We start from the raw sequence: 25,578 nt of genomic DNA, 5'->3' as shown, positions 1-25,578 counted from the left end.
AAACTCACACCGCCTTGAGGAGAGGAGAGGAGAGGAGAGGAGAGATTAGCTCACCTTGATATGTTCTTGAAGTTGGGCTTCATGTTGTCTTGAAAGTTGTTCATGCTGCCTCTGAAACTCTGCAATCAGCAGCTGCCTCTGGAGCTGCTGCTTGTGTTTGAGAACCACCAGCTCCTGCTGCAAGTGCTGCTCCTGGTGACCTGCAGGAGGTTTGGAAGACCGCATCAACCACAGTGCGTAGAGAGAAGAGTGCATTGCAGACAACGGTCAGGATGTCTTAGAACAACCGGGGATCAGCGCCACCTACCGATGACTGGCCCGTGGCCGGTCTCGGACGACCCTGCGGAGGAGACCGGAGTGGGGTGGGGTTGGGGGACCAGGCCAAAGGGGGGCTGCTGGTGGTGAGGGTGGTCCACTACGCGCAGGTCCATGGGAAGGATGGCTGTGGAGGTGGGGGGCACCTGCGTGGGCAGCACTGCTGTGCTCACATCCACTGATGGAGAACAAAGACAGAGAGGGAGGAGAAAATGTCAACAGAAGAAAATTCGGGTCATTTTGCTTTTTAGATTTTCCTATGACAGTAAAATTATGCAACTATTTGAAGGTAATTTCCTTTCACTTCTCTTTAACAGCAGTCAAAACACCCTCTTCACATCAGACAGATGAACACAGTTACACCAGCTGGCCTGGCGCTGCAGCCTTGGCAGTTGCGCTCAGCATTACACTTCGTACTAGTTTGTGGTTGCTTGTAATGTTTGCACACTGACGACTTAAGTCCGTTTTATACTTGTACATATTGGATAAGAGCATTAGCGCAACACCAGAAACATAAAATGTGTCTGAGATCACCAGAGCATCAGCCGGCGCTGCGGTGGGAGAGCTGTGTGTAGGAAGCCTCCCAAATATAGCCTTTACATAAATCCATGCAACCCCATCCCCACAACACGAGTGGCGTGCAGCGAGGATTTATTCACTTCGTGTGCGCTAACACTTGTACTGAGTACTACTCTACATTTTCAACTTGCAAGCGCAAAGCTGGAAGACATGCCAGGCGAAATACAAGCAGCAGTACGTCCAAAATACACAGCAGTTTTGTCGCAATTAACTCAAAAACTCGAGATTAGACACAATCTGTAAAATCTAAGTGCCTGATACAAAAAGATTAACGTTTGTTTGCCTGCAACATTTAATCTGCTTTATATGACTAATCCAGTGCGGCAGCACAAGCCTGTCGGGATACGGAAATATGAATAGTGAGAGCAAAATTTAAAAAAAAAAAAAAAAAAAAAAAAAAAGGGAAAGGGTAATATCCCTGCTCAAGGGTGACATGCAACAACTAGGTCACAAGTGCAATCAGATTATATGTCTGCAACAAGTAAACAACGCTGAAGTTACATGTTACTTCATACTGGAGAAATACGAAGAAAATGCTAATCCTGTACCAACTTGGCATATGATTGAAATACAGCATGCTGGGATCAAACGCAGCCAGCACACTGCCTTATTTGAACTGCTTTTGGGTTTAATTTTGCAGTCTAAAACTGAGCTTGACATGAGAAGGTGTGTGAAATGTGGGCGACGTCAAGAAAAACCTGTTAAAGTAAAAAACAAAAGGGGAAAACGAGTCATCAAATGCATTCAGCCCTAATAAATTCAGGACTTCGAGATCAAAACCTCCTGTGTATCATTCAAGTCTCTCCTGATCAATATCTCCTCAGTGGGAGAACCACCTTGCAGCACGCCAAGCCCCTCTGCTCTGATCAATACCATGAAACCAGTGCAAAGCACCCCCCTCCAACCCCCCCCACACACAGCCTATCGTGGATGTCCGGGCATCCCCCAGTGACCAATGAGGTGGCGATGGAGTTGCAGTTACTTGCTGAGATAGCCAATGACATCTTTGGTACCGGGCAGGTTTTCAGTGCGGGAGGAAACTTGACACCACCCAGTGGGACGGCAGGGAGAGAAGAAAGGGTGTGGCCAGGCCAGACATGCTGGTGCTTCACTGGCTCGCTCTGGATGTATCTCTCTACGTGTAAGGACTTGTTCGAGAGCTGGACGTCGAGTTACTTTTTTTTTTTTTTGTATTCGTTCGCTTGAAAATACGAAGGATCTGTGCTCACGTTCAATGGAGCAAAGGTGGAGGGGTTAATTCAAAGAGTTTAGTGACCAACCACAGACTTCTGAATGTTGAGAAAAGTAGAAAGTCAGGTGAATTTACTCTAGCAGTGAACGATACTGCTAGATTTGGGATCGAGCCGATACCAAGGAAATACAGGGCCAGTATCACCGGTATCAATATCGATACTTTTTTTTTTTTTACAATTAAGTGAGACTCATCATTAACCTGAATCAATCTGAATATAAATTATTGTTTTTGTGATTTGCCCTTCTGATTATTAAGTAGTTTAAATCCTGCAAAGTTCATAAGTAAATACTAAATACTTTATTATCACAATTAAAGTTTATGTCCAGGAACAACACAAAATTATAACTTGAGAATTTTGAGTGTTCAGAAACTATGATACAATTATTAAACTAAATCTCTCTCTTCACTTCTTTGTTTTTTAAATAAACAAAATTATCATATCAGCCGTACAAGAGAGAAACTGAAACTTAAGTGTCGATCTAATTACACTGTTATCAGTCAATGTTGGTACAGAGCTGGTACAGCTATTTGGATCGATCCATTCACCACTGGCTATCGCGGTGACGGGATGGAGGGGAAAAAAAAAACTGCGTGTACATGTTAAGTCATGCCTGGACCTCTGACATACGAGCGGGTACGCTTGTCACCTCATTAGAGGATGCCACTGGTCGTCAGCGTCACTCCGAGTGGTCGTTGCCAATCACCCGTGCTATCCAAACAAAGGCGTTCCCACTGACCCAGAGTAAACTTCCAGCCCACCACTTCTCGCATTTGCCGTGCACGCATGGATTTACACAAACATGCCTGTCAACTGTTTACACACATACTTAATAAGCGCCGGACATCAAGGTCAAACAAACAAAACCTTTTGTGTGTCCACCAGCCACGTCGGTCACTTTCAAACGGAGCGCCACTTCGCACACTGGGGTCCGTTCAGAGGGGTCCAGGCCCCGGCGGCGAACACGCATGTCACCTCGGAAACACCCTCATACGTGCATATGGAACGGTTTCCCCATATAGACGGGAGACGGCAAGGACACGAACGCCATCCCAACTTTGCGTGCCCTCGACCGGCTTCCTCTGTAGAGATTCACAAAGGCTGTTTGTTTTCACCGACTCAGACAAACTACACAAAGAAAAAAAAATAAAAATTGCATTCTGCTTCCAAGCTTTCACATGCACACACAAAATCCAATCAATCCTTACTGGAAATGCACGTTTTTACAGCGTCTATGAAAATATAACAGTTACTTTTGCTTTCAGGAAGTTTATCTTGAAACATTTACAGTAAAGAGGAAGCTCTTATTGTTACAGAATATTCTTAGATATACAGCGAACGCTGGCACAGAAGGCGACGTGCAGTATCGTGATTCATAAGACAAACAAAGCGGAGGGAGGACCGAGTCTGCTGTCAACGTTTGTTTTCATGGATGTGTGGTTATAATTTTAATCAGGTGCGGCCCCCACAGTGTCCAACTCGGGAGAAATTAGCCTTAAAGTTATCAAACAGGATCGACCAGAAAAAAAAAAATATGCACGTGTGCACGGCTAAGAATGTCAGAAATGATGAATGTTGCAGCGGCAACTGTACGGAACGATAAAAACTTTTTTTCAGCGCTGAGTGCCTGTGTAGGTGTTATTGTGTTAACGTGGCCGGACCTCTGATCAATGGCTGCAGAGGCTAAAGCAAGGCATGAAGAGAGAGAGAAAAACAAAATAATGATTATGGCCACTTATCCTCAAACCGAGGGGCTGCGAGTTCAGGCGGCACAAAGGGAGACAGAGATGGAGGGAAGAAAGGAGGTGGTGTAATCACTGCTCTCAGAGGCTAACCGCACTGGCTGGCACATTAAGACAACACAGAGACCCACTGCTCGCTGCAGATTGCGATGTTGTATGCACGCACACACACACACACTTAGGAACCTTTTGATAACCAACGTGTATTTACAGCATATTAACACATGGGCCTACACCTGATGTGTCCAATCTGAGACATTCATCGCATTCTGACATTTCGTGGCGACAGATAAATCGCGGCTTTTGTGATGTTCAGTTGCCCCGTGATAGGAGAATTTACGAATTTAAAGAGCCGCCTGAAGTTTTGAAGAATCCTTCTCGTGTCGCCGACAGTTCACGGTCAAGCTGACACCGCTCTGAAGGCTCACATCACAGCTATAGCGCGGCAGCTCTTCAGAACAACAATCGTCAGTGGCGTGTTTACTGTAAACAAAGCCCTGGCAGCGGCTCGCAGACAGGCAGGGGTGACACGCAGCAACACAGCAGAAGGGGTGAGGGGACAAGGCACCTGTGAAGCAATTAGCCCAGCCGACAAGGACGCCACTCTGCGACTGTGCGCGCGGGGTTACGGCGCCGTGTCACCGGGAGCAGAGGTGCCTGCATGAGCTGAGTCACCGTGACAACACCAGACACGAGTAGTCCAAACATACCTGCCGCAGGCAAGGCCCGAGCGGCTCAGACGTCAGGGAAGCTGACATTTACCGAAAAAAAAACACCAGTCTGATGTGATGCTGTAAGAATGCGTGTGGAGACCACTTATGCAGTTGATCAGATAAAAACTTACATGTTTCCTACGACGCCGCGGTTTAAAAATGGATACAGCGGGCTCAAAGTGTGTTTAAGCCCAGTGATGCTCAGCGGCCTCTAGGAAACATTAAAGCTACGAAGGACCATTTAAGCTATGAAGGGGCGGAAGTGAGATAAACTCTGTTGATTTCCAGACAGGAAATTGTGTTTACTTTGTGAAAATCCCGTCGAGTTGCGAGATTTCCCTTCCATAGGCACGATGATGTGAAATCTGGCTGAACTCGCTGAGAACAAGGCCGGGGCTCTTCTTCCCTCTCTTTTATCTGTGCATCCATCACTTGCTGCGTCCCTCTATCTCCGACTCTGCCCATCCCTCCCTCCCTCCCTCCTCTCACCCCCTTCTTCCCCCACCCCCCCCACCCCCCGATCAGGCTAAGATTATGGATCACACAGACGGAGTTATTTATAGACTGGGATTCCCGAGGGAGTTCCTCGCCCCACAAGGCATCTGTGCGCTCAGAGCAGCCCCATGCATGTTTACTCAGCTTATGAGGAACAGGCCGTGCACGCTAATTCACAATTCAAACCTAATAAGTTAGCGCGATGGAAAAAAATAAATAAATAAAACACAGCTACACGGTGGCAGAAGTGACATCAGCGTAAACGCTGCAGATTGGGAATGAATAGCAGTCGCTGACATAATGTCACCCCGCCGCGAGTACCACGGACACAGGTGCTCACGGAGGAGGGAAGCAAACACCATGGTGACTGTGGGATTGTGGCCAGTGGTTGGTTGGACAGTGGAGGTGAAGGAGGGAGGGAGGGGGGACGGGGGCGGACGGCGAACCAATGACGGTTGACAAGTAAGTCAACAATTGGCTCGCATGTGCATTCAGCTTTACTGTCAAGCGTGGCCTGGGCGTGTGCAGCGTGCGCGTCGGTTAATGTATGTCTCACTGCACGTCCCTGGAGCGCAGTAATGTGTTGGAGCCTGCGCCGCCACCTCTTTTGTTTTCTTCCTCTCTCTTCTTCTCTGACGACAGCTAGTCAACGCTCCCACACACTTTTTCAACCGAGATCCAGTTCTTTAAAGAGCTGCCTCAGTCTAGAGGGTTCTCGTTTGCACAAGAGCTTCGTGATTTTAACAGCTGAGCTTTGCAGACACAACACATGATCCGAGACGGATGAGGCGACGCAGCGTGCACGGTGCAAACTAAAGTTTCAGCGTGCGACCTTTCGAAATGGCAGATAATGTAATCTGGAAATAAATAAAGAGAGCGAAGAGCAAAAGAAAAAATGTAATTTGTGTACTTTTTCTGTGAAAACAGAACTGATGTTGAATGCATTTTAAGTGCTGTTCAAATACATAAACTTTCATGCGTAATCCAGCGCCAGCGTGAACGCACACTTCGCTCGTGCACAATAGACTGTGAGGAGGGACAGACCGCTGCCATCTGCTCCATTCAGTTAAAGGCTGCGCTGAGTGGTGCTGAGCGAGCCTCCATACATCAGTGCCATTCAATAAACACTGTCACCGCTCAAAGCCGCACACACCCACACGGCGAGCGGACGCGCACGCACACACACGCGACCGCACACACTCCTCCAGTGAGCATACATTCACAGGCACACATCCATAGGCTATCTACTCAGCACATGCAACCACAAACTCAACTCAAGCAGCACAGCAGGCCAACGCACAATTGATCACTTAACACAACAAACCCATTTCTATCGTCACAAAAAGCATCTCCAAACTAACTCGGCACAGGCGGGTAACAGCGTTCCCCTACGAGCTATTTAAAGAGTAATTCTCACATGAAAAAAAAAACAGCTCTTACCCATCAAACTGAGCCGTGCTGTCCGGTTGTTGCACGTCTGAGTGTGGTGTGTAATATCTGAGCGAGGGAGGGACAAAAAAAAAAGTGTGTTTGTAGCCAGAACTCTGAACGGATCTGTAAAGTCCACTGCAGCGCAAACACACAGCGGAGCAACCGGGATTACAGTGTAAGAACCGAGGTGTCTCTGCCTCTCCGTCTTTCCCACACTCCGTCTCTCACTCCGTCGCTCCTCTCTGCTCCTCTCACTGACGTGTTTTGCTCTGCCCTCCAGCTGCCACTCGCTCTCCCTCCCTCTGTTGCTCTGGTCCCGTCCCCTCCCACTCTCTCTCTCTCTCTCTCCCTCCCTCCCTCTCTCCCTCTCTCGTTCTCTGTGACATCAGAGGGCAGTCTCAGGCATGTCGAGCATTTTATGAGCGTCGCTCTCTCCTAAATCATCGACCAACAGTGAGGCACACTGCGTCACACTCTGGCCACATTCTTAGGTGACTAGACAAACTCTGCTTCTCTGCCTTTATTTTTGACTGAACGGGGCTCAGTGTAGCGCCTCTCGGTCGACTTGCTGCACAGGCACACTCGCGTTGCTGTCTCCTCTCCATCGAAAAGCCTCCTACACACTAGGAACGCCGACTGTTTTGTGAAGTTGACTTGCCAATAGATGAAGCTCGGTTGTGGACTACTCATACAAATAAATACTGACTACAGGGAGGGTTTGGTATGAGCCTCGTACTTACAGAGTAGACTTCTACGTCTTTCAGGTCTATTTTCAAATCACACTTATTTTAGTAAGTCATCACTTTCCACTGTATATTACGCCAAAATGCTGTGATTGAGAGGGAGAAGACTCAACCGATCAACATGAAATGACAGTGAAATACTGAAGCGAGGCTTCATCAGATTTATGCCCGAAAAGTGAGTTGAGTATTAGCGAGTTCTGGATTGAATGATAATGAGCAATTAGATCAGCTGAAGGACTGCCTTATCGAGTGGAATCAGTCCACTAATGACAAGTGCTCCTCTGTGGGTGTGACGAGTATCATACTGTCGTATCAATAGCCACTTTGATATTCAGGGAACAGAAGTGTGCAGAAAAAGCCAGGATGGCTTGACTTAAAACTGAAAAGATGTTTACTGAATGAGTGTGCAATTGTATCAGGTAATGGCAAAAGAGTCTGCTTTGTGATTTGCGATTAGTCATAAAGACTCATTGACTGGAGAAGCAACAGCATGTCGGTAATGACGAAGAGAGAAAAACAAGTCGGACATAAATACAGAGAAGTTGACTTGACGGGCAATAAGCGCCACAAATGACAGTTGAACTAGCTTCGGTTTTGCGGGACACGTCAACGATCATATGCATTCTCTTCCATTGTTTTATATGAGCAGTCAATGTCTGTCCCAAACAACGCCTTTGCTGACAGGTTTTGTTACGTAGTAGTAGTAGTAGTAGTAGTAGTAGTAGCATAAGTAGATTATCTTGTCCAGGTGCCGGCGATGGAATATAGAGCTAAAAAAAAAAAAACATCAGTGTATATGACAGCTATACATTACATTTTTATGTGATTTTGTAATTTGCGATTGTTTTCTAGCTGGTAGTTAAGCAAAGTCCAGCACCGCCAAGATGGCGACAACCAGACCCACCACACTGCGCTTCAAAACAACTCTTCAGGAATGCTATGCAGAGCAACGTAGGCAATCCTTAAAGTCACGACTATGGCAACCAGTAGTGTTTGTTTTGATTTTCATGGGAAACAGTTTTCTCTCCCACTGAACTACATAAAGAGAAAATGAAAAAGATGTGATGTTAAACAAAAAAAAAAAAACTTCCCTATTCTATGTACATTACAACAGTAGATAGCTAGAGATCACGTGATAGGTGAGAATATGCACGAGTTAACGAGGCATGTGTATTAAAAACAAGGAAAAATGGTGTCTTTAGACCAGCAAGAAATGCAACAAGTGAATGACACTGTGAAATCCAAGTGCACGTAACCACAGTCTAAAGCAGTGAATGTTTTATCCTAATTAATTGGACTCCATCTCAGGGTGAGCGTGGACGGAGTACCGCCGGAATTATCGACCGTCGCCTCTGTTTAAACAAGCGACGATTAACTTAATTTGTCCGACACTCGCAGGTAAAACAAAACTAACAGAGCGAGGGAGACGTCAGTCAAGTCTGCACAGGCCCACGCAGTCTTTAGAAGAAATCTAATGAGGCCAAATTAGAGGAGACACCTGCCAGGGCTGCCGTAGGCGACTCTGCAAATTAAGGGATCAGGCTTATTTATACTTCTTTGTTTAGTTTCAATTCTGTCGTAATCAAATGTTATTGTTTTCAATTTCGTTAATGCACAGAAGTGAAATATCTAGTCTAACACAACTTGTTTATGTGAAGAATGAAAACAACTTCAATCACTAATCAGATTATCTAAGTGCATGTGTACATTGTTCACACACGTCAATCATTTTTTGGGTGCGCGTCAACAAATGTGTTTGTGCGCACAGGTGTGCATGTAGGTGCATGTGGGGTGGACTGCTTCCATCTGTGCAAGAACTATTTTTAAAATTCGGCGTAGAATCCAGGAAGCCGAGTTATGTTTGATCAGACAACACACCTACACACCTGGCTGAGATAAAGGTCTGCATTATCAGCCTGTTCTATGGCGCTGACGTCAAAGCTTCATGCAGTCATGACACCGATAACAGCCAATGCTACTGATCCCAAACTACAACGGCTTTCACACACGCACACCTTTACACTTTTAGAATGGGGAGAATCCCTTGTGGAGGGGGCTGATGCAGTAGGCAGGCTGGTGGGCCGGTCTCACAGGCAAGAAACGGTAGCAGTGAGTATGCAAAATGAACAATGCGACTCATGCGAACAGCTTCTGGAAATGTGTTTGGGTCAACATGGCATGCAAATAAGAAAGCTTGCTGAAGGCTGCCCATGCATGACTAGGCCTGCTGAGGAGAGCCACAAAGTATAGAAGCAATTAAAGTTAATTTGCGTACACCAAGTGGAAAAACACATATATGAAAAGACCTGAATCCAGGGCAATGTGCATTTCACAACAAACAAAGCTGCGTCAAGACAAAGAAAACACACGTGAGATCTTGTTTTCAGTACTAAACACTTGAAACTTTCTCATGAAGCTGTACACGGATCAGCCATAACATTAAAACCGCCTTATAGCACCTCATAGCAATGTCACTCGTTGATGGCAGCAGCCATCCCCAGCAGGATGCAGCCTCACACACATGCAAAAACGGAACAAATGAAAAAGAACAGCACAAGGTGTTGACCTGGCCTCCAAATTCTGTGGGTTGATCTACAGAGGCCCCTCCCCTCAACCCATAGGACCCAGCGGCCCCCGCTAACAACATCCTGTGTCATTCCATTCGCTGATGACTCACAACTGTTTTGGAGGCATAAGGGAGACCAGGTGGTCAAAATGGCACACTTGATTGTTGTATATTATGTTGTACAGTGTTTTCAGTGGTTCAAACTCTTGATTCTGAAAAGCAGCAGCAATTTATAAATCATATCTGAGAACTCCAACTGTAAAAATATATGAGTGGCTGTGATTTGTTCATTTTGAGGCTGCGAGCGAGGGCGTCCTTCATCTGACGCCGTCATTAAGGCTCTTGTTCAAACAGTGAGAGACAGCTGTTCAGAGCTTATCAAAGACCAAGGCGATTTATTGTGTTTAACTGAAGAAGAGTAGGATATAGGCTGCAATGTTCCAGTGAAAGTGGATTTTAATAAAGACAGCAGATGTCAGAGGATGAGGTTATGGCCAAGCGATTCAAACAGAATAAATATCTGGTCCACAAAAATTTCGTAATATTCTCATGGCTACGGCTGATTTTAAAGTAGGATACTGCTTCAAAAAAGAACTCCTAACAAAGAGGAAGTATGCTGCTATGGATAACAACACCACTGATCAATACACATGCGCATGTATCGGCAATCCCAGTTTTTAAGTTAATGGCAGGAAAATATCACCCAATACAGGACCACGTACCGGGACTTGAAGCATCTAATGAACATGGGTGAGGCATGTTTGCTCATTCGTTCAAAACAATATGCATGAATCTGTATGAAAACTAGAGACCTTCACCTATTGTTGTCAATATATGAATCTGAGGCTTTTGCAGTTATTTCTAAAAGCCTGAGAGGGAACCAGAGCAGGCGATAAGTGAGTGTATCTGAGATAAATAGCTTGTGTAGCTATCTGCATCAGAGTCAGTGTGCATGTGTGCCTTAAATAATGCATGTGGCATAATGATTGCAAGGCATGCTGAAGTACACAGTGTGGCAACCAGGCAGACAGGACTGATGAATAAGTAATGGATGGCGTCCGACTCGTAATGTACACACATGAGCGCGCGTTCGCGCACACACACACACACACACACACGACGCATGCATGCAAACCATAACCACAAGCCTGCTCATTCTCATGAGGAGGGGAAGACAGTCACTCTTATTTTTGTACCTCCTAATGCTCTCGTCTTCCCCCCTCCTCTTCACAGTGACAGGGGGATGGTGGGACGGAGGGGGAAGGGTTGCTTTTTTCATCCATCTCCCCAGAGAACCCCCGACCCAACTCCAAATATGTGAGATGCTGTGTCTTTTATTATTGATTTGGGTTATTTATAATACAAGCGCCGACTCCCTCAATAAACCCCCCTTCACGTCTCCCTCTCTCTTCACCTCTGTCTTCCATCCCATTCACCGGTGTCTTGGGGATCTCAAAATAAACACGATAAATCTTCTATTTAAAAAAGACCATTAACAAGTTCTAAATAACACCTTTCTTTGTTAAATAAAAACATAGAGAGGATTTCTACTTGTGTCAAGTTGACAAAGAACATAACAACTCCGGGCTTTCGGTGATTTCCCAATTTTATGGCATATGGCAAAATAAAGTGGAAGTTTACACAAAGTTTGTTGTGGTGCGAAAATCCTGGGCACGTTTAAAATGAAGCAATTAAGTTTGCTTGTGATCATGCGTTTCCCGAGAATTGTGAATCACACCGACACACAAAAAGGCAAAGAGACAGAAGATCAATATACAAAGCTATAAAACTGGGAGCTGTTGTCTCTTGTTGAATAGACACACATTCATAGATACAAACAGATTTGGCTGAATGACAATGAATTGTAGAGAAGTTAATACAGGAGAACATCCTCAGAACCAAGATGCTGTCCCGCTGGGCTGTACACAGTGTGCATTTTAGCAGAGGTGTCAGACATGATAACACATACAGGGAAAATAGTTGCCAGCCATTCGACTGTTTACAGGAGCATGCCTCCAAAGCGAAGCAGTTCATTGGATATTGGAGTGTTCTGATGGCTAAATGGAAATGGACAGGGAATCGCTGAAAACAGCAGCGGTAAAGTAGCACAGTATCAGAGGGTCATGGTAAAGAGGGAGCCCAGTCAGTTTCCATTCCTACATTCACCTGTGGTGATCACCTTCAGTAGTGGTGACAGAAGGAATACCATTGGGGAGGCTGAAATGAGGTTCCTCTGTAGGGTGGCTGGCCATAAAAATGAGGCGAGGACCTCCGGTTCCTCAGATTCCTCAGAGCGCTCCTATGAGTGGCCTCATGTAGGCTGATGTGGTTCAGGCATCTGGTGAGGATGACTCATTTTTTGAGGTTTACCAGGTATGGACAGCTGGGAGGAGACCAGAATTCGATGGAGAGATTACATGTTTCTTTTTTTGGATTGCTCAAAAAAACTGGCTAAACAAGGTATGTCCCTTTCCCTAGCAACATATTCTAGTTGCTAGGGAAAGGGACATACCTTGCTTAGCCTGTTGGCAGCTAATGGAAATGAATAGATCTCTAAAAACTGAAAATGACACATTCATATCTTTACATCTCTGATTATCTCCGATTATATTGGCCAGTATTTCCAGTCCATTTTACACAGAAGACACCACTCGTAGGCACTTAAATCAAAGATCTAGTTGGATTTAATGTCCTGAGAAGTATGCACATAACAGTATCTATCTCTGTCCAGCAAGATATGATCTGAAATTTTAAATTGTACTTGCAACTTTTATAAACTCAGTATGATCATGGAAGGAAATTTCTTCTCATGTCATAGCTCATGCATGCAAATCAGCGCAAACACAAGCAGTCATGGTCTTAGTGAGGTACTTCCCCGTATTGTTTATTCATATAGGGATATTTTACACCGCTAAATTCACCCTCTGTTATATACATAAATGACTGGGGGTCGGATGCAGCTCTACAACGCACTAAACAGTATTAAGATCAAATTTCTTGTAGCTGCCAATCTAGCAAGATCTACTACAACACGTGAAACAAGAATCAAATTCTTGTGGGAGAGGACCTAGAAACACCAGTGCTTCAAAACACATTCTTAAAAACCAGACAAGGAAACAAAAGGAAAATATTTGAGCCGTTAGGTGCAGTGGGGAGCTCTCATTCATTCATATTTTACACCCTCTCCTCCCATCTCAATGGTAATGCCTTCCCCGTCTGTGCCGAGCTCACGGCAGACACAGAGCCATTAGCCGTCAGCGATGCTAAACTGAACTTATGAAAGATGTCAGCTCGCCACACTTCTCCTTGTGCTCTTAAAAATCACATGGGTCACAGGAGTGCCCTTGTGCACAATACTGAGATCAGTCTACGAAGTCTTCATAGAGGGAGTGCGGGCGAAAACAACTGGTCTAATATGGGCTTTGTCAATAATGTAAACAGAGAGAGGTAGTAAAAATAGTTACAGGTATAAATGGAGAACCACATTCAGGCGTAACACAACAAACAAAGAATAGAAAAGAAATATCCCCGCCAATAAATTAGTGGGAAATCAGAAGGTTAACGGTCTGCAGGTGATAATATAGCTACTTTCAGAAGTGTGATTATTTTGTACATCAGCGGGCTATCTTCCGTCTTCTCAACTGGTCGCAATTCTATTTCACTTAGAAAACCGCTACAGATAATCGCAGAGAGCCAACCATCATCTATTTCTTCACTTAAATGCGCCTGTGGTCAAACACAGTCTATCACTGACAGCCATTAGGCTGTGGGTTTGTGTGTAATAAACTCCTCTTCCCGGACCAAGCAAGGCTACCCCCTGGTTGTGATGGTGTCCTGGCCAGATGCTAGCAAAGGTCTGAACCTTGGAGTGGTCATCCATAATAGATAGCATCTAGAGGTCTGCTCTAGGTCCATATGGTCCTGACTGAGCTTTTAAAAGCCTTAACAAAACAAACACCTCTGCATTAATGAGCAAGTTTAACAGGAAGTGAGAGGGTAAAGCATAGCTAGAGTCAAATCTACATACTATCTGTCGGTTTATCTTAACATACACATTAAGAGAAGAGACACACTTCATTACTATTGAGCAACTACTTGAAACGCCTACATTTAGAGAAAGCTACGGTGATACCTGTCCTCCAACGAAAGCCGGTGTGTTGCCCCTGGGTGATGACACATTGGTGAACTGGTAGTACACTTCTTTCTTGAGAAGTTCAAAAGTAATGAGACAGGGAACAACCAGAGCAGCAGAGTTCATCACATAAAGGGCAACACAAAAAAAGGACACAAGCACAAACAAGTAGCCCACAGACAACGGCTACATTATAAAATTTGCCTTCACTCCACAACAATTTCCTGGTACAGTTTATTTTCCTATGGCAGACAAAAAGCTACATAAAAACAGCACAAAAAAGGTTCCCCGTATTTCTGAGTGGAAGCAGACGGCTACGACAGATAGATGTGCAACCGGAAAGGTCGTACAAATGTTCTGCTGGAGCTTTAAAAAATGGCAGCTGCCAATCAAAATGTGTAAAAAAACAAAACGAACCATGCTGAGCTTGATTGCAGCAGTTGCTGGATTTATTTCAACACTTCGATTTAACAGGATGACAATATTCCTACACCCAAAGATAAAATGACAACCTGAACGTTTCAGACTGAAATCCATTCATAGGGACTGCCTCAGTGATTTCATTTGAAGTTGTTTTAAAGTTTCCAGCTGAGCTGAAACTTATGGTAGCCACTAGGGGTGTAACGATTCATCCACTACATCGATGAATCGATTTATTTTCCTACGATCCAACTACATCGATCTGTGCTCGGCAAGTTGGCTGTCCGGACGACATACATCGATCTAATATCGATTTAAAAGGTCATCAATCGACTGGATCGATACTAGGAAATAACGCATTGGATTAAGCACATCAGAGGATCAGCTTAGAGTATTTACTTGAGAAACACTGTAAAACTGGACAAACTAAATTTACAAATTAGTTTTATATACCGAGAACACCGTTATACAAATATGCGCTAGCTCCCGGATAACGTCAATGGCAAAATTAATTATGCTAATGCTAACATTCGCCTTCACGTCTCCTTGCCTCTCCGTCTCATCCCACCAGCGGCACACAGTGACCTGAGCAAAGGGAAAACAACTCCATGAAACGTCGGATGATTTAACGTGCAGTGTCGGTCACCACCATCAACAGAAGAAGGTCAGCGCTCAATAGAGGAGATTATAAACAGAAACGGACATGTGGTGTTAAACTTCTGGGTCATAATAACCTCGTTCTTTATTGATGAACTGAGCGCCATCCAGCAGATCAAGACACTTGAGGAAGTTCAAAAAAAGTGACTGTAACCGGTAGATTAAGAACCCAAAGAGTAGATACTGAGCGAGATAGTTATCTGTTGGCGGCCTCTCCTAAATGAATGTAGAGGAAACACTGAGTAGGTATTTATTTCAGTCACACTGGTTTAATTTTTGGCTAAAAAGTTACTGAATCGATTTCAAGCCACTGAATCGTTTCGGATCGTATCGTTCTAAATTAACTAAAATTGTCCTTGAATTGTATCGGCAACCAAGAATCATGAATAAAATCGCTGTTAAAACGAATCGTTACACCCCTAGTAGCCGCTGCTTTGATTAAGTATTTAATGATTAGAGTAATTAAAATACTTTGTGTAAAGACAGATGTTCACGTTTAGTCTTTTGAGGGGATTGTATTGGGGTGTCCTAGTAAACAAGACATGAAGACGCAAACCCTTCAGTCTTTCCCCTTATTTACTATACTCTATATCCTCTCATTATTATGCTGCTAAGTTCTAAACCAAGTTAACGATTTAGTATGTATTCATACAAACAGACTGACCAAAGAATGCTCATTCTCCAGATGTCTTTGAAGACCACACTTGCCAAAACGCACCAGGTCATATGCAAAATTTATAGCATGGCAACATGGTAAAATCTTCCTCCCTCCACACAAGCTCTCTCACAACCTGCTGGAGCTGTCAGGATAATGGCACTGATGCAGACAAAGTAGGTTAAGGCATTGCCTGTTCTGCTGGAAGACAAAAACAAGTCTGGCTCTAAGCCCTCTGCCATACTATCTTAGACCTGAATGTGACGAGCATGTTTCTCTTTTAACAGGGTTGACATGAAGGCCACTACCTCAGGCTATGTCTGTAAATATAATTAGACACTGGAACACTGCCCTGAATTCCCCGTTTAACTCCAGTCTTTCTCTCAGGGTCAAATTCAGTTTCACCTTGTGCTCTCTGACAGCCCTAGCTTTTTTGTTTACCATGCTACCTTAAACCTATTCATTGTGACTTCCTTGTATCATATTCAGATATCAAATGTAGGTTCTGAAACAGTGCGTGAAAGGAAATATAACGATACATTCCTGAGTATGAGATGAAGCAGAAGATTTCCAAGTGAACAATTTAGAAAGATCCCTTGGGCATGACACGGTCTTTAGTGTGCGTGTGTGTGTATGCACTTGTCTGCAATAGCAGATTAGCACAAAACTAGCAGCTGCCCACCAACTCAACACGTAATTGGCAAAAAGAAGCGGAACCCATGCCAGGTCAGGGAGTGAGAGAGGTGGAGAGGTTGTTAGGTGGCTCTGGCGGCCCATCTGGGGGGGGGGGCTTGGACCAGGGCCTGATAACCATGTGGGCCCCCTGGTGAGCATGTGTATTCAGTACAGGTGGTCTTCCATGGGGAAAAGTGGCGATTTGGGCAGGTGTATACTTTGAGTGTCAGTTTTGGGGGTGTTGGACTTAAAATTCAATATAAGGTTACGTTGTTTTATCTTTATTTTATTACTTTTTTTTTATTATTATTCTGGGGATTCTGAAATAGCATTGCTAAACACTTTAATGTCCCACACCGCTGCATTAACTGTGCCGAAATAGTGACGAATAAGTGAAATCGCTGCTGGCAAGTCTCAGGCTTTGCGCATAAAAATGACTGCAATAAAAACAGAAATAGTGATAATAGGAGACTATGAATAGAAATAGATGAAAATGAGCCCGTTACACAACTGAATCCGACATGTCTCAGAAACCCACCCCTCCGAAATCGTCATCCTCTTACATTAACAAAGTAAAGCAAACAAACGCTCATATCAACAATGTTAGGATTAAGGTCACGCATTCAGTCATGCGTAGAGATACAAAAACGGCATGTTCCTGTGAGTAGGGAGGGAGGCAGCAGGGGTCTGGCTGGCAGACAAGCGTCTGGTCATGGTGACCTACAGAAGGGCTGTCCTCTGGAAGACACCTCGCTCTCCATCTCGGGTTTTTCTACACTAATCTTGCCCGCTTTCAGCAGCACTCTCCCCTCTCTTCTCTGCCCGTATCTCGTACTTCCAAGTGCGCGCTGCATTGTGTAGACACGTTCAGAACCAAATTTCTGCAGCGTCAGGGCTGGGATAGGCATTTAATTGTGATTGCTAAGATTATGAACCACGGCGTCCTCTCAAAGATAGAAAGTGCGTAGCGTGCAGTGAAATAGAAATGCAGAGTGAGAAAAAAAATTGGCCCAGTCAAAAAGGGGAAAAAAAAAATAAAAAATGTTTCCCTTCACTTTTTTGTGATTTCCTTTCCAGAGTTTTGAAATGGTAATGAGTGCGGCGACATTAGCATAATGTGCCTTTCCTCACCCCTCTTTTTCTACTTCTCTGGGCCCTCTTCTCTCCAAATTGGTCGCCTCCTCTATCTCCCTCTTTCACCACTCCACCCCCATTCATTGCATTTATCCTCCACACTCCTGCCTCTGCCACTAACTCGCCCTCAGATTCTTAAGTGCTCATAGATTATTGACAACTCTAAATAAATATAAGATTAGCTGCTCAGCCAGAGGACAGGAGTTGGCCAACAGGTCCGCCACTTCCTGCGTGAACCGCTCTGTCAACTTGCTCCCCTGCCTCTTGTTTCGCTAAGCCTTTATATCGGGACTTTGCAGACAGAAAATGGACATGTGTGTTAAAGTCTTAAGACTAAAAAAAAAAAAAAAATTTAAAAAAAGACACAACTGTCACTTCTCTTGCAGATTACCAGTGTGCACACCAGGCAGACCCTGATGAAAGGAGCCCTAACGAAGCCGTTCCGTAGCTACGAAACCACTTCTGGTTGAAATTATCCATCACTTCTGCTCCTTCTTCACTCCACTCTTCTATTTTTCCATCCTCTTCTCTCAATTTGTCTTCCTCTCTCCTCCTCCTCCTCCTTCCTCATCACTTCTCTCACCTTCCCCTCCCTCCCCCTCACTCCCTGCAGCGTCTGTGCTCTGACAGTTATGTGTGAGTGGAGCGTGGGCTGCTGCTAATTTGTGCAGAGTGGGAGAAAGCTGTTTTGGCTCGCGGAGAAGACGAAAAAAAAAAAAAAAACACAGCCCAGTTTAGCCTATGCGGTGGAATGGATGGACAGACATGGCATGCAAACACACACAAACCCACACACACACACACTCATTAATACATGTTTGTTTAGCCTGTACGTCGTCACTCCCCTCACTTATGTCACGTGCATTCACAGGTACAGATGCTCAAACCTACGTTCGCATCCGTGTGTGGAAGTGACTCCGAAAGGTGCTGACTTCTGTTCCTCTTACACTACCTCCTCCTGTGTGCAATTTAGTCATCCTGATTAATATGCACCCAAATCTGTCTCCATCAGAGAGCCTTCCTCATCATCCTCTTCCTTGATGCTCCTCTCCATCCGTTTTTAAATTCCACTTTAGATTGATCACCGACTCTGATTAGCGCTCATTTCTACCTTTGATTGAAAAGAAGAAAAAGTACACAACCTCACACTGACTGATGACTTTAAGGTTGGCGCCAACTGCAGCTGCTGCCGCATCATTAGGGTGTTGCTGAAATGGACTTTATAACATAGAACATACAGGCACCAGCGCGCACACACAGGAAGTGTCACTCTTGCTCTTGGCACACGGTTAATTCATTCCAACACATTCTATGAACGTGTTAACAGAGCACTGGATTGCACTTATTCCAATAAAATGCCGTTGTCCTGATTTTGGCAGGCATTTAAACATTTAGTTATTCTTAGGGCTGGAACAGACAGCGCTTCTCAACTAAATGTATTCAATCTTGTGATGCGGCTGTATATAAATGTGTAATTGGTAACAGGTGACCAATCCCCATCTGGACAACTTTCATCCGTTTGTCTTCAACTTCAGCAAACTTCAACTTCTTAGTATTTACATGAATGATATATATAGGACTGGTGTTTCTTTGTTTTATATTTTTTTGAGTGCATGTGCAATTTGGGTAGTGTGAATTACAAAAGGTTTTTCTTTCTCTCGGGTTCGGTTTCTTAGGTCCTCCAAGAACCAGTGACTTCACTCAGTGCAAATACATGCACAGGTTAATCGAGCTGTGCTCAAAATTCAACTTTCTGAATGTGGTACTTGTTCCAGTTTACATGCAGCGGAGAAAATCGAATAACTGACAGGAACACGTCCTCCTCCTCCACACTAGGTGGCGATACTTTCAGCAGGTTAATCCCGCCTTATACGGTCATATAATAAACAACCGGAGTCCATTGCAACAGACCGGCATTTCAAAAAACAACAAGATGGATAATAGTCCAGTTTTTTAAATCTCATACATAATGTGCATGCTGCAGATAGGCTGCACGCTAACCCTCAGGTGGTTCTTCTACTGCCTCTGGTTAGCTTCTTCTTCTGCAACCGTGTTTCTTGAATGTTTTTGTTCCAGGGTCATATGCCAGTGCAGCGGTTGTGGAGCATGCGCACACGCGTTGTCTAGTTAAAGTCTGATTAAGGCGTGTACATGCCGGAGAAAAACTATTTCCACTCGCATTATCCTGGTGTCTTAGTTGGATAATTTTAGTCGAAGAAACAGTTTACATGCGCTTAAGTTATCCAGTTAAAGTCGGATCGAGGCAATCTTTTTTTTTTTCCATGTGAATGTAAATGTACTGACTGGTTCCCAGAAAAGCTAGAAGCAGTTTCAGCACCTCTAGGAATCCAGGTGGGGTGCTCTAGTTGCTTGCTGGCATAGCAAACTACTTGTGTTTCCAACAACAAAAATACCATATTTGGGTGCAGAGGATGCTACAGATAGACAGCCAGCGTATTTATTTTATGCAACGGGGTGAGGACGAAGCAACACAGAGGACTTGCAGTGGACTTGCGAGTGGACGCAGCCAGCAGGGGCCGTCCAGAAACAAGAGCAGCCCATAGCACAGTAGCGTCTGGTGGTGTCTTTGCTCAAATCGCTCTTTGACGCCAACAGAAATTGAATCATTCTGCTGTCAAGCATTTCGGCGTGGGTTGTTTTTGTTGGACACTGACACCAATGCCAGCACTGATGGAGCCTGTGTGTGTGTGTGTGTGCCTTACAATGCACAAAAGTTTCAATACCCATTTGGACAGACGTGTCCTGGTGAACTTCTTCAAGATCCCAAAGATAATTTGGAAAACACAACCAAGACCAGCAGGACCAAGGGCAGATGACCACCGAGTGACTAATGTTGTTATTGTCACGTAACGCCATGTTTGGCCAACAAAGTAATATCTACAGGCTAGAGCTGTGATACACCGCAATGTCGAAGCACTTGTCTAAAACATGCTGCACTATTTACGAGGCTTTTTGTTACCCAGATGTAGTGTTGACGGATTTAGTGTCAAGCGCTTGCATGCAACACATCCTAATACATGACAGCAGTGAACTCGGCTTTCTCTGTCAACGAGCCACTGATCCAATATTTTCATAATAGCAGGGAAAGTGCAACAAACCGCAACAGGCCATGCTTATGACAGCAGTGTACTCAAGGTCCTGGTTCCATCTACATGAGACAGCTGTTAGAGGTTAATCTCTAGCTGTCACTATTACAAAAGAACATGGGCTTACAAACCACAGAAAAACCGTGCTACGTTACCAAATACCGTGAACTCACCGACCAATACGCTTCTCCATCTCTCAATATGCTCACACACCCACACACCCAGCTCAGTCTCTCTGTCATTAGGGAGAAACTTAAACTACCTGTAAATGTCAAAATCATTAAAATAATTTCTACTAAGACTTATGTTGGTGTAAATGGACTATAAGTCTACCAGGCCTACTTGCAATTTGTTTTCTTCACAGAATAAAAAAAAAAAAAAAAGAAAAAAAAGAGAGAGATATCTTAGGGAGTACTACAATGTTCTAACCAGTCTAAAATCCCTTTTCCTCCCAAACTATGATCCTTAATTAGGCTCCTTCTTTAATTATACTAAAACAAAAACAAACAAACCAATAAAAAATGTATAATGATGTAATATGTACTATAGTCCCTGGTATATTGGAAAAAACACATTCAGAAAGAAAAAAAAGAACATAAATAATAGGTTTCGTTTTCAGACACAGAATTCTTAGATAATAGAATGATGTTACTTAAACCTCGACATGTTTCCGCCAATGGTAAGTTGACGTAGTCTTATCACCTGATGTTACCGAGGTGTGACCTGTCAGTTTTGACAGCGGTCAATCCGATTGGACAGTCATGTTCCTCACTGTCCAGGTGTCCGAGTATTCAGTGTGAGTATGACAAGTATCTCTTGTCTCTGTCCATCCTCCCCAGGCCTCACTTCTCTGATCCAACGTTGGTGTCTGTCGTCTTCTGTGCGGATGACTATAACCTTGTTCCAGTCCATGATATGATTTTCTCTTCTGCAGTGGTCGGTTATGGTTGATTTGTATTTTTCTATGTGCGCCTTTTCTTTTATTGCTCTTGTCTTTTTTTCCACACCTCATTTGCATCAGCTGATAAGACCACGTTACCATCGGTGACACTTCTGAGCAAGGCCTGAACATGTCAAGGTACGAGTAACATCATTCTATTATTTAAGAAATCTGTGTCTGAAAAAAGGAAAACAAAACCTATTATTAATTGTAAAAAAAAAAATAACAGCATCAAGCTAAGAACGTCAACGCATATGCCTTCCAGTTGTCGTCTGGGACAAATATGACATGTCCTCAAATGTTTTTATATCACATCATTTCATATAAATGTGGAAAACCACCCATGACTTCAGAAGAGAGGTGTCTTGTAATTAGTTGAAAAGAAGTTGGCTACACACATGTAGCACCCAATTAGGTGACACATTATACTTTAGGCTTTATAAATAGTCAAAAAAACAGGGTGAGTTTGGCTAAAAAAGAAGGCAATACAGAGGTTAGCGTCTTGTTTCTCTTTAGGTAGTAACGATTAAGTCCACGATGCTGAGGTCAAGGTGGCTCCTTCATGTAGATTCAGATTTTATTTGGGGGATAGTCCATAAACCAGGATGGATAGACAGGTAATTGTGTCTATGAAGCAATCTGAGTACCAATAGTGCATTTTTATTCTATAGAAAAACACGGCTGTTTACCATTTACTAATCTGATGTCTACTGATGGCACTGCGGGAGGGGTTTAAATCATGTGTGCAACGCTTTACGCGTGTACATGTGTGTGTTTATGCCATTACATGTGTGACTCCTACAGGCTGTGAAACATGCCATTAGCAGACTACGGTTCCAGGTTTTGGCACCCATATCTGTGACATCACTGCTGCATCAGCATTTCCTCCTGCCACATGGAGCAAAAATACCGGTTGTGGGTTGATGACATGCTGATGTGGCGTGATCATCCTACACTCCTGTCAACAAGGACATGAAGTTCAAGGAAAATCTGTTCTTCTTTTTTAAAAAGCGTGTGCACATGTGCGTTGACATACAGAGCGCAAACTCTAAATGGAGTTGATCTCTGAACAACACATTGGCAACTAAGTACTAACTAAAAAACAACAAGCAACGTCAAGTGGTGGAAATGATTACATGCTTGGGACCAAATGACAAGTGTCCTCATAAACAGACTCTGACAGAGTGTTGTCTTAAGCCACACATTAGCAAGTAAAGGTATGACCGCGGTTATCACCAAATCCCTCTCCGAGCGTCAACGTTCTGTAATCACACGTGCTGCTCCACACGAGACTGGATCCAACACTCGTATTTTTAAACCGCCACAAATAGGAAAATCTGTTCCCATGTAGGTTCTAAAAAAAAGTCTCTGTTCCTTCTGCTCAATGTAAAGTATGTCAATCATGTGAAATTTAACTGATGGGAAGCGAGGCATGAGACAACTTTGAGCAACATACACCAGTCAGACATTACATTATGACCACCTTCCTAATACTGAGAAAATGAACCGCTAACAGTAAGGGAAACGGAGAAGTGAAAGCTTCATTCTTAATTTCTGAGCTCCCAAAAAAAAAAGAAAAAAAAAATCTGGCAGTTGAAATGTTTTGGCTTACTACAAACTTTCAACAGAACTATCCCTCATCTATATTTGGCCTCAGACGGGAACAGTTGGCATTGTATAATAAATCTTTTTTATTTCCCCCCCAAAATTGGAAGTCTGTTATTCTTTGATAGATACACTGATCAGGCATTACATTATGACCACCTTTCTAACATTAGTCGTCTATAGTCGGTCTCTTTAGTAGGTAGTCCTGTAGGTCTCCCCTTGTGACTCATTAGTGAATAGACATGGGTCTGAGGGTGTCCTGTGGTGTCTGGTAACAGAATGTTGTTGGGGGGGGCTTTGGGTCCTATGGGTTGAGGGGAGGGGCTTCTGTGGATCAACCAATAGATAACTGGTCAGTCAATGTGGTCAATTTTTAATGTTGTGGCTGATTGGTGTGTGTTCAAGGATTTTGCACTAGGTATAAAAAAATATTATTTGTTCGACCAATAAATCACAGCATCTTTAGAGCAGCAAACGTACATCCTTTAATAAATAAGACTGAGGAGGCATCTCATGGACCCTGTCTATTAAGGTAGTTTGTCTGTGCTCTTTTAGTTTGAATGAACCCAACAATCGCTACAGTGCGACTTAAAACCACTGCGATATCAGTCCATCACCACTGATCCAAATTCAGTTTACACTCAGACACACACACACATAGAAGTCCTACCAAAATGGTTGCGTGAAGTCGGTTTAATAAATTCCAGTGGTTCCTCCTTGCTGGTCAGGCCACCTGTCAGAGAGTAGGAAAAGCCAAGTTAAGCATGATCATCAGTGCGGCAACAAAACTAACATCCAAACGGGCTTCAAATGAATTCTCAATTATGCTCCACTCTGCAGCGCTGGATTAAGCTAAATAGCATTCATTTCACCCCTTCTAGCCCTCATTAGTGAGAGTATTTACCCTTGGATTAGGGCGCTGAGGAAATTAGGATTAGTGTAATCTGAAGGAAAGTTAAGAAAACAATGGTAGAAAGACAGAAAAAGAAAAGAGATCACGAGCAACATGTCAAAGCCCTTACTTAAACTGATCCACATTTCAGACTGCCGTCGATTCCATTTGCATATATGCAATTGTTCCATTAATGCAGGATATTCTAAAAATGTTTCATGTCTATGCCCGAGAAATCCAACGTGATTAATCTGGTGTAGGAGACTGTCAGGAGCCTGGCCCTTAAATGTGTTTTCAAAGCCTAAACAGACACAGGCCTTCGTCTTACCATAAATATATAGTGCAGTCGATGATAAAACATAACAGCAATAAACAAGCGATTAAATACCAGAAAGACCAGCTTTTAAAAACTATGGTGGGATACACATGCAAACATGTAATCTACCCCTGCCATAGTTGATGTATTTAACTGAACTGACAAATTCAAGATAAGTATCAGGATCTGAGTCTGGGGCATTTTCTAGCCTATACAGAGAAAACTATACCTGCGTGTAATTGAATTGTTCTAAACTGTCTCAACAAATACCTTATTCGATGAACTGTTCGTCCTTTAAAGTTATTTTGTCAAATTACTATCATAACTGTTAAAAACTAATTATACAGTGAATGAAATGTACGCACATAGAATAAGATTATGACCATCTGTCTTTGCAGTAATAACGTGGATATTGGATTTAGCGACAAATAGTTCAAATGTGATGGTCGTCTGAACTCAATCTGAGCTCCTTATCAGATTTTAAACAGCGTTGGTAACGTCAACCTTTCTGAGCAACCAACACAAATAGCTTCACATTACATGAAGCAAAGATGTCGTCTGTGCCGCTTTAGCTTCAGTTTTTGAGTTGCCATTCATTTCCCCTGCAGCCTTAAATACATGAACACATCAATGCCCGCTAAGCAAAAGCAAAACTTGTCCCCATGTTTCAGGAAACATAACTGGGCTGATATGACACAGTCACTACTGTTAAGACTGGCAGCTGGTGCGGATGGTGGGGTCAGTAATCCTGCAGTCATCACCACCTTCAGGAAGCAAACTCTCATCAAGTTACACATTTCCAACTGTGTCTGTACTCAGTGGGTGTCTGCAGATAGAGAGCTCAATACTCCAGACAAAAATCGCGTCTATGACTCGTAAACATTTTTAAAGACGCCCGCGCTTTGCTGACTGTAGGGGAAACGGTACGTAAGTTTGGAAATGTCGCTCATGCAAAGATCGAAAATGTTAATCGCCATCATTCCCGACTCAGTGGAGACAAACAAGAGGAAAGAAAGTCTAGAGGGGAAGAAAGGAAAATGTGAAAGGAGACCATGTGCTGTGTCACACATGAACGAGCAGCAGCACATGACATACCCACAACTACTATGGATTCTGTTTTTCTGGGTTGCTAGGCGCTATTTTCAGCCTAAGCAGACTGCTCCATGATTAATACATGACAGAGGGAGGGGCTGAATTAAATATTCATA

General features: G+C 43.7%; 1 protein-coding gene across 3 annotated transcripts in view; it reads right to left on the bottom strand.

Moving 5' to 3' along the window:
- The window catches only part of hdac4 (histone deacetylase 4), a 124,087-nt gene that overhangs the window by 52,606 nt on the left and 45,903 nt on the right, over nt 1–25,578 (bottom strand). Inside the window, exons 3-5 of one of the 3 annotated variants that reach the window (XM_047600382.1) lie at nt 23,833–23,895; nt 308–493; nt 55–200 (exon numbers count right to left, since the gene is read on the bottom strand). In XM_047600382.1, coding sequence (XP_047456338.1) covers nt 55–200; nt 308–493; nt 23,833–23,895 — 395 coding nt within the window. Of the gene's footprint in view, nt 1–54; nt 201–307; nt 494–3,014; nt 3,370–6,537; nt 6,816–23,832; nt 23,896–25,578 lie in introns of those variants that run through there. The other 2 variants (XM_047600383.1, XM_047600381.1) reach the window with 2 other exon arrangements.

The sequence above is a fragment of the Mugil cephalus genome, chromosome 12 (assembly GCF_022458985.1).
Source record: "Mugil cephalus isolate CIBA_MC_2020 chromosome 12, CIBA_Mcephalus_1.1, whole genome shotgun sequence".
Lineage (NCBI taxonomy): Eukaryota > Metazoa > Chordata > Actinopteri > Mugiliformes > Mugilidae > Mugil > Mugil cephalus.
The sequence above is the reverse complement of the archived record's forward strand: the minus strand, read 5'-3'. Positions and strand labels throughout refer to the sequence as shown.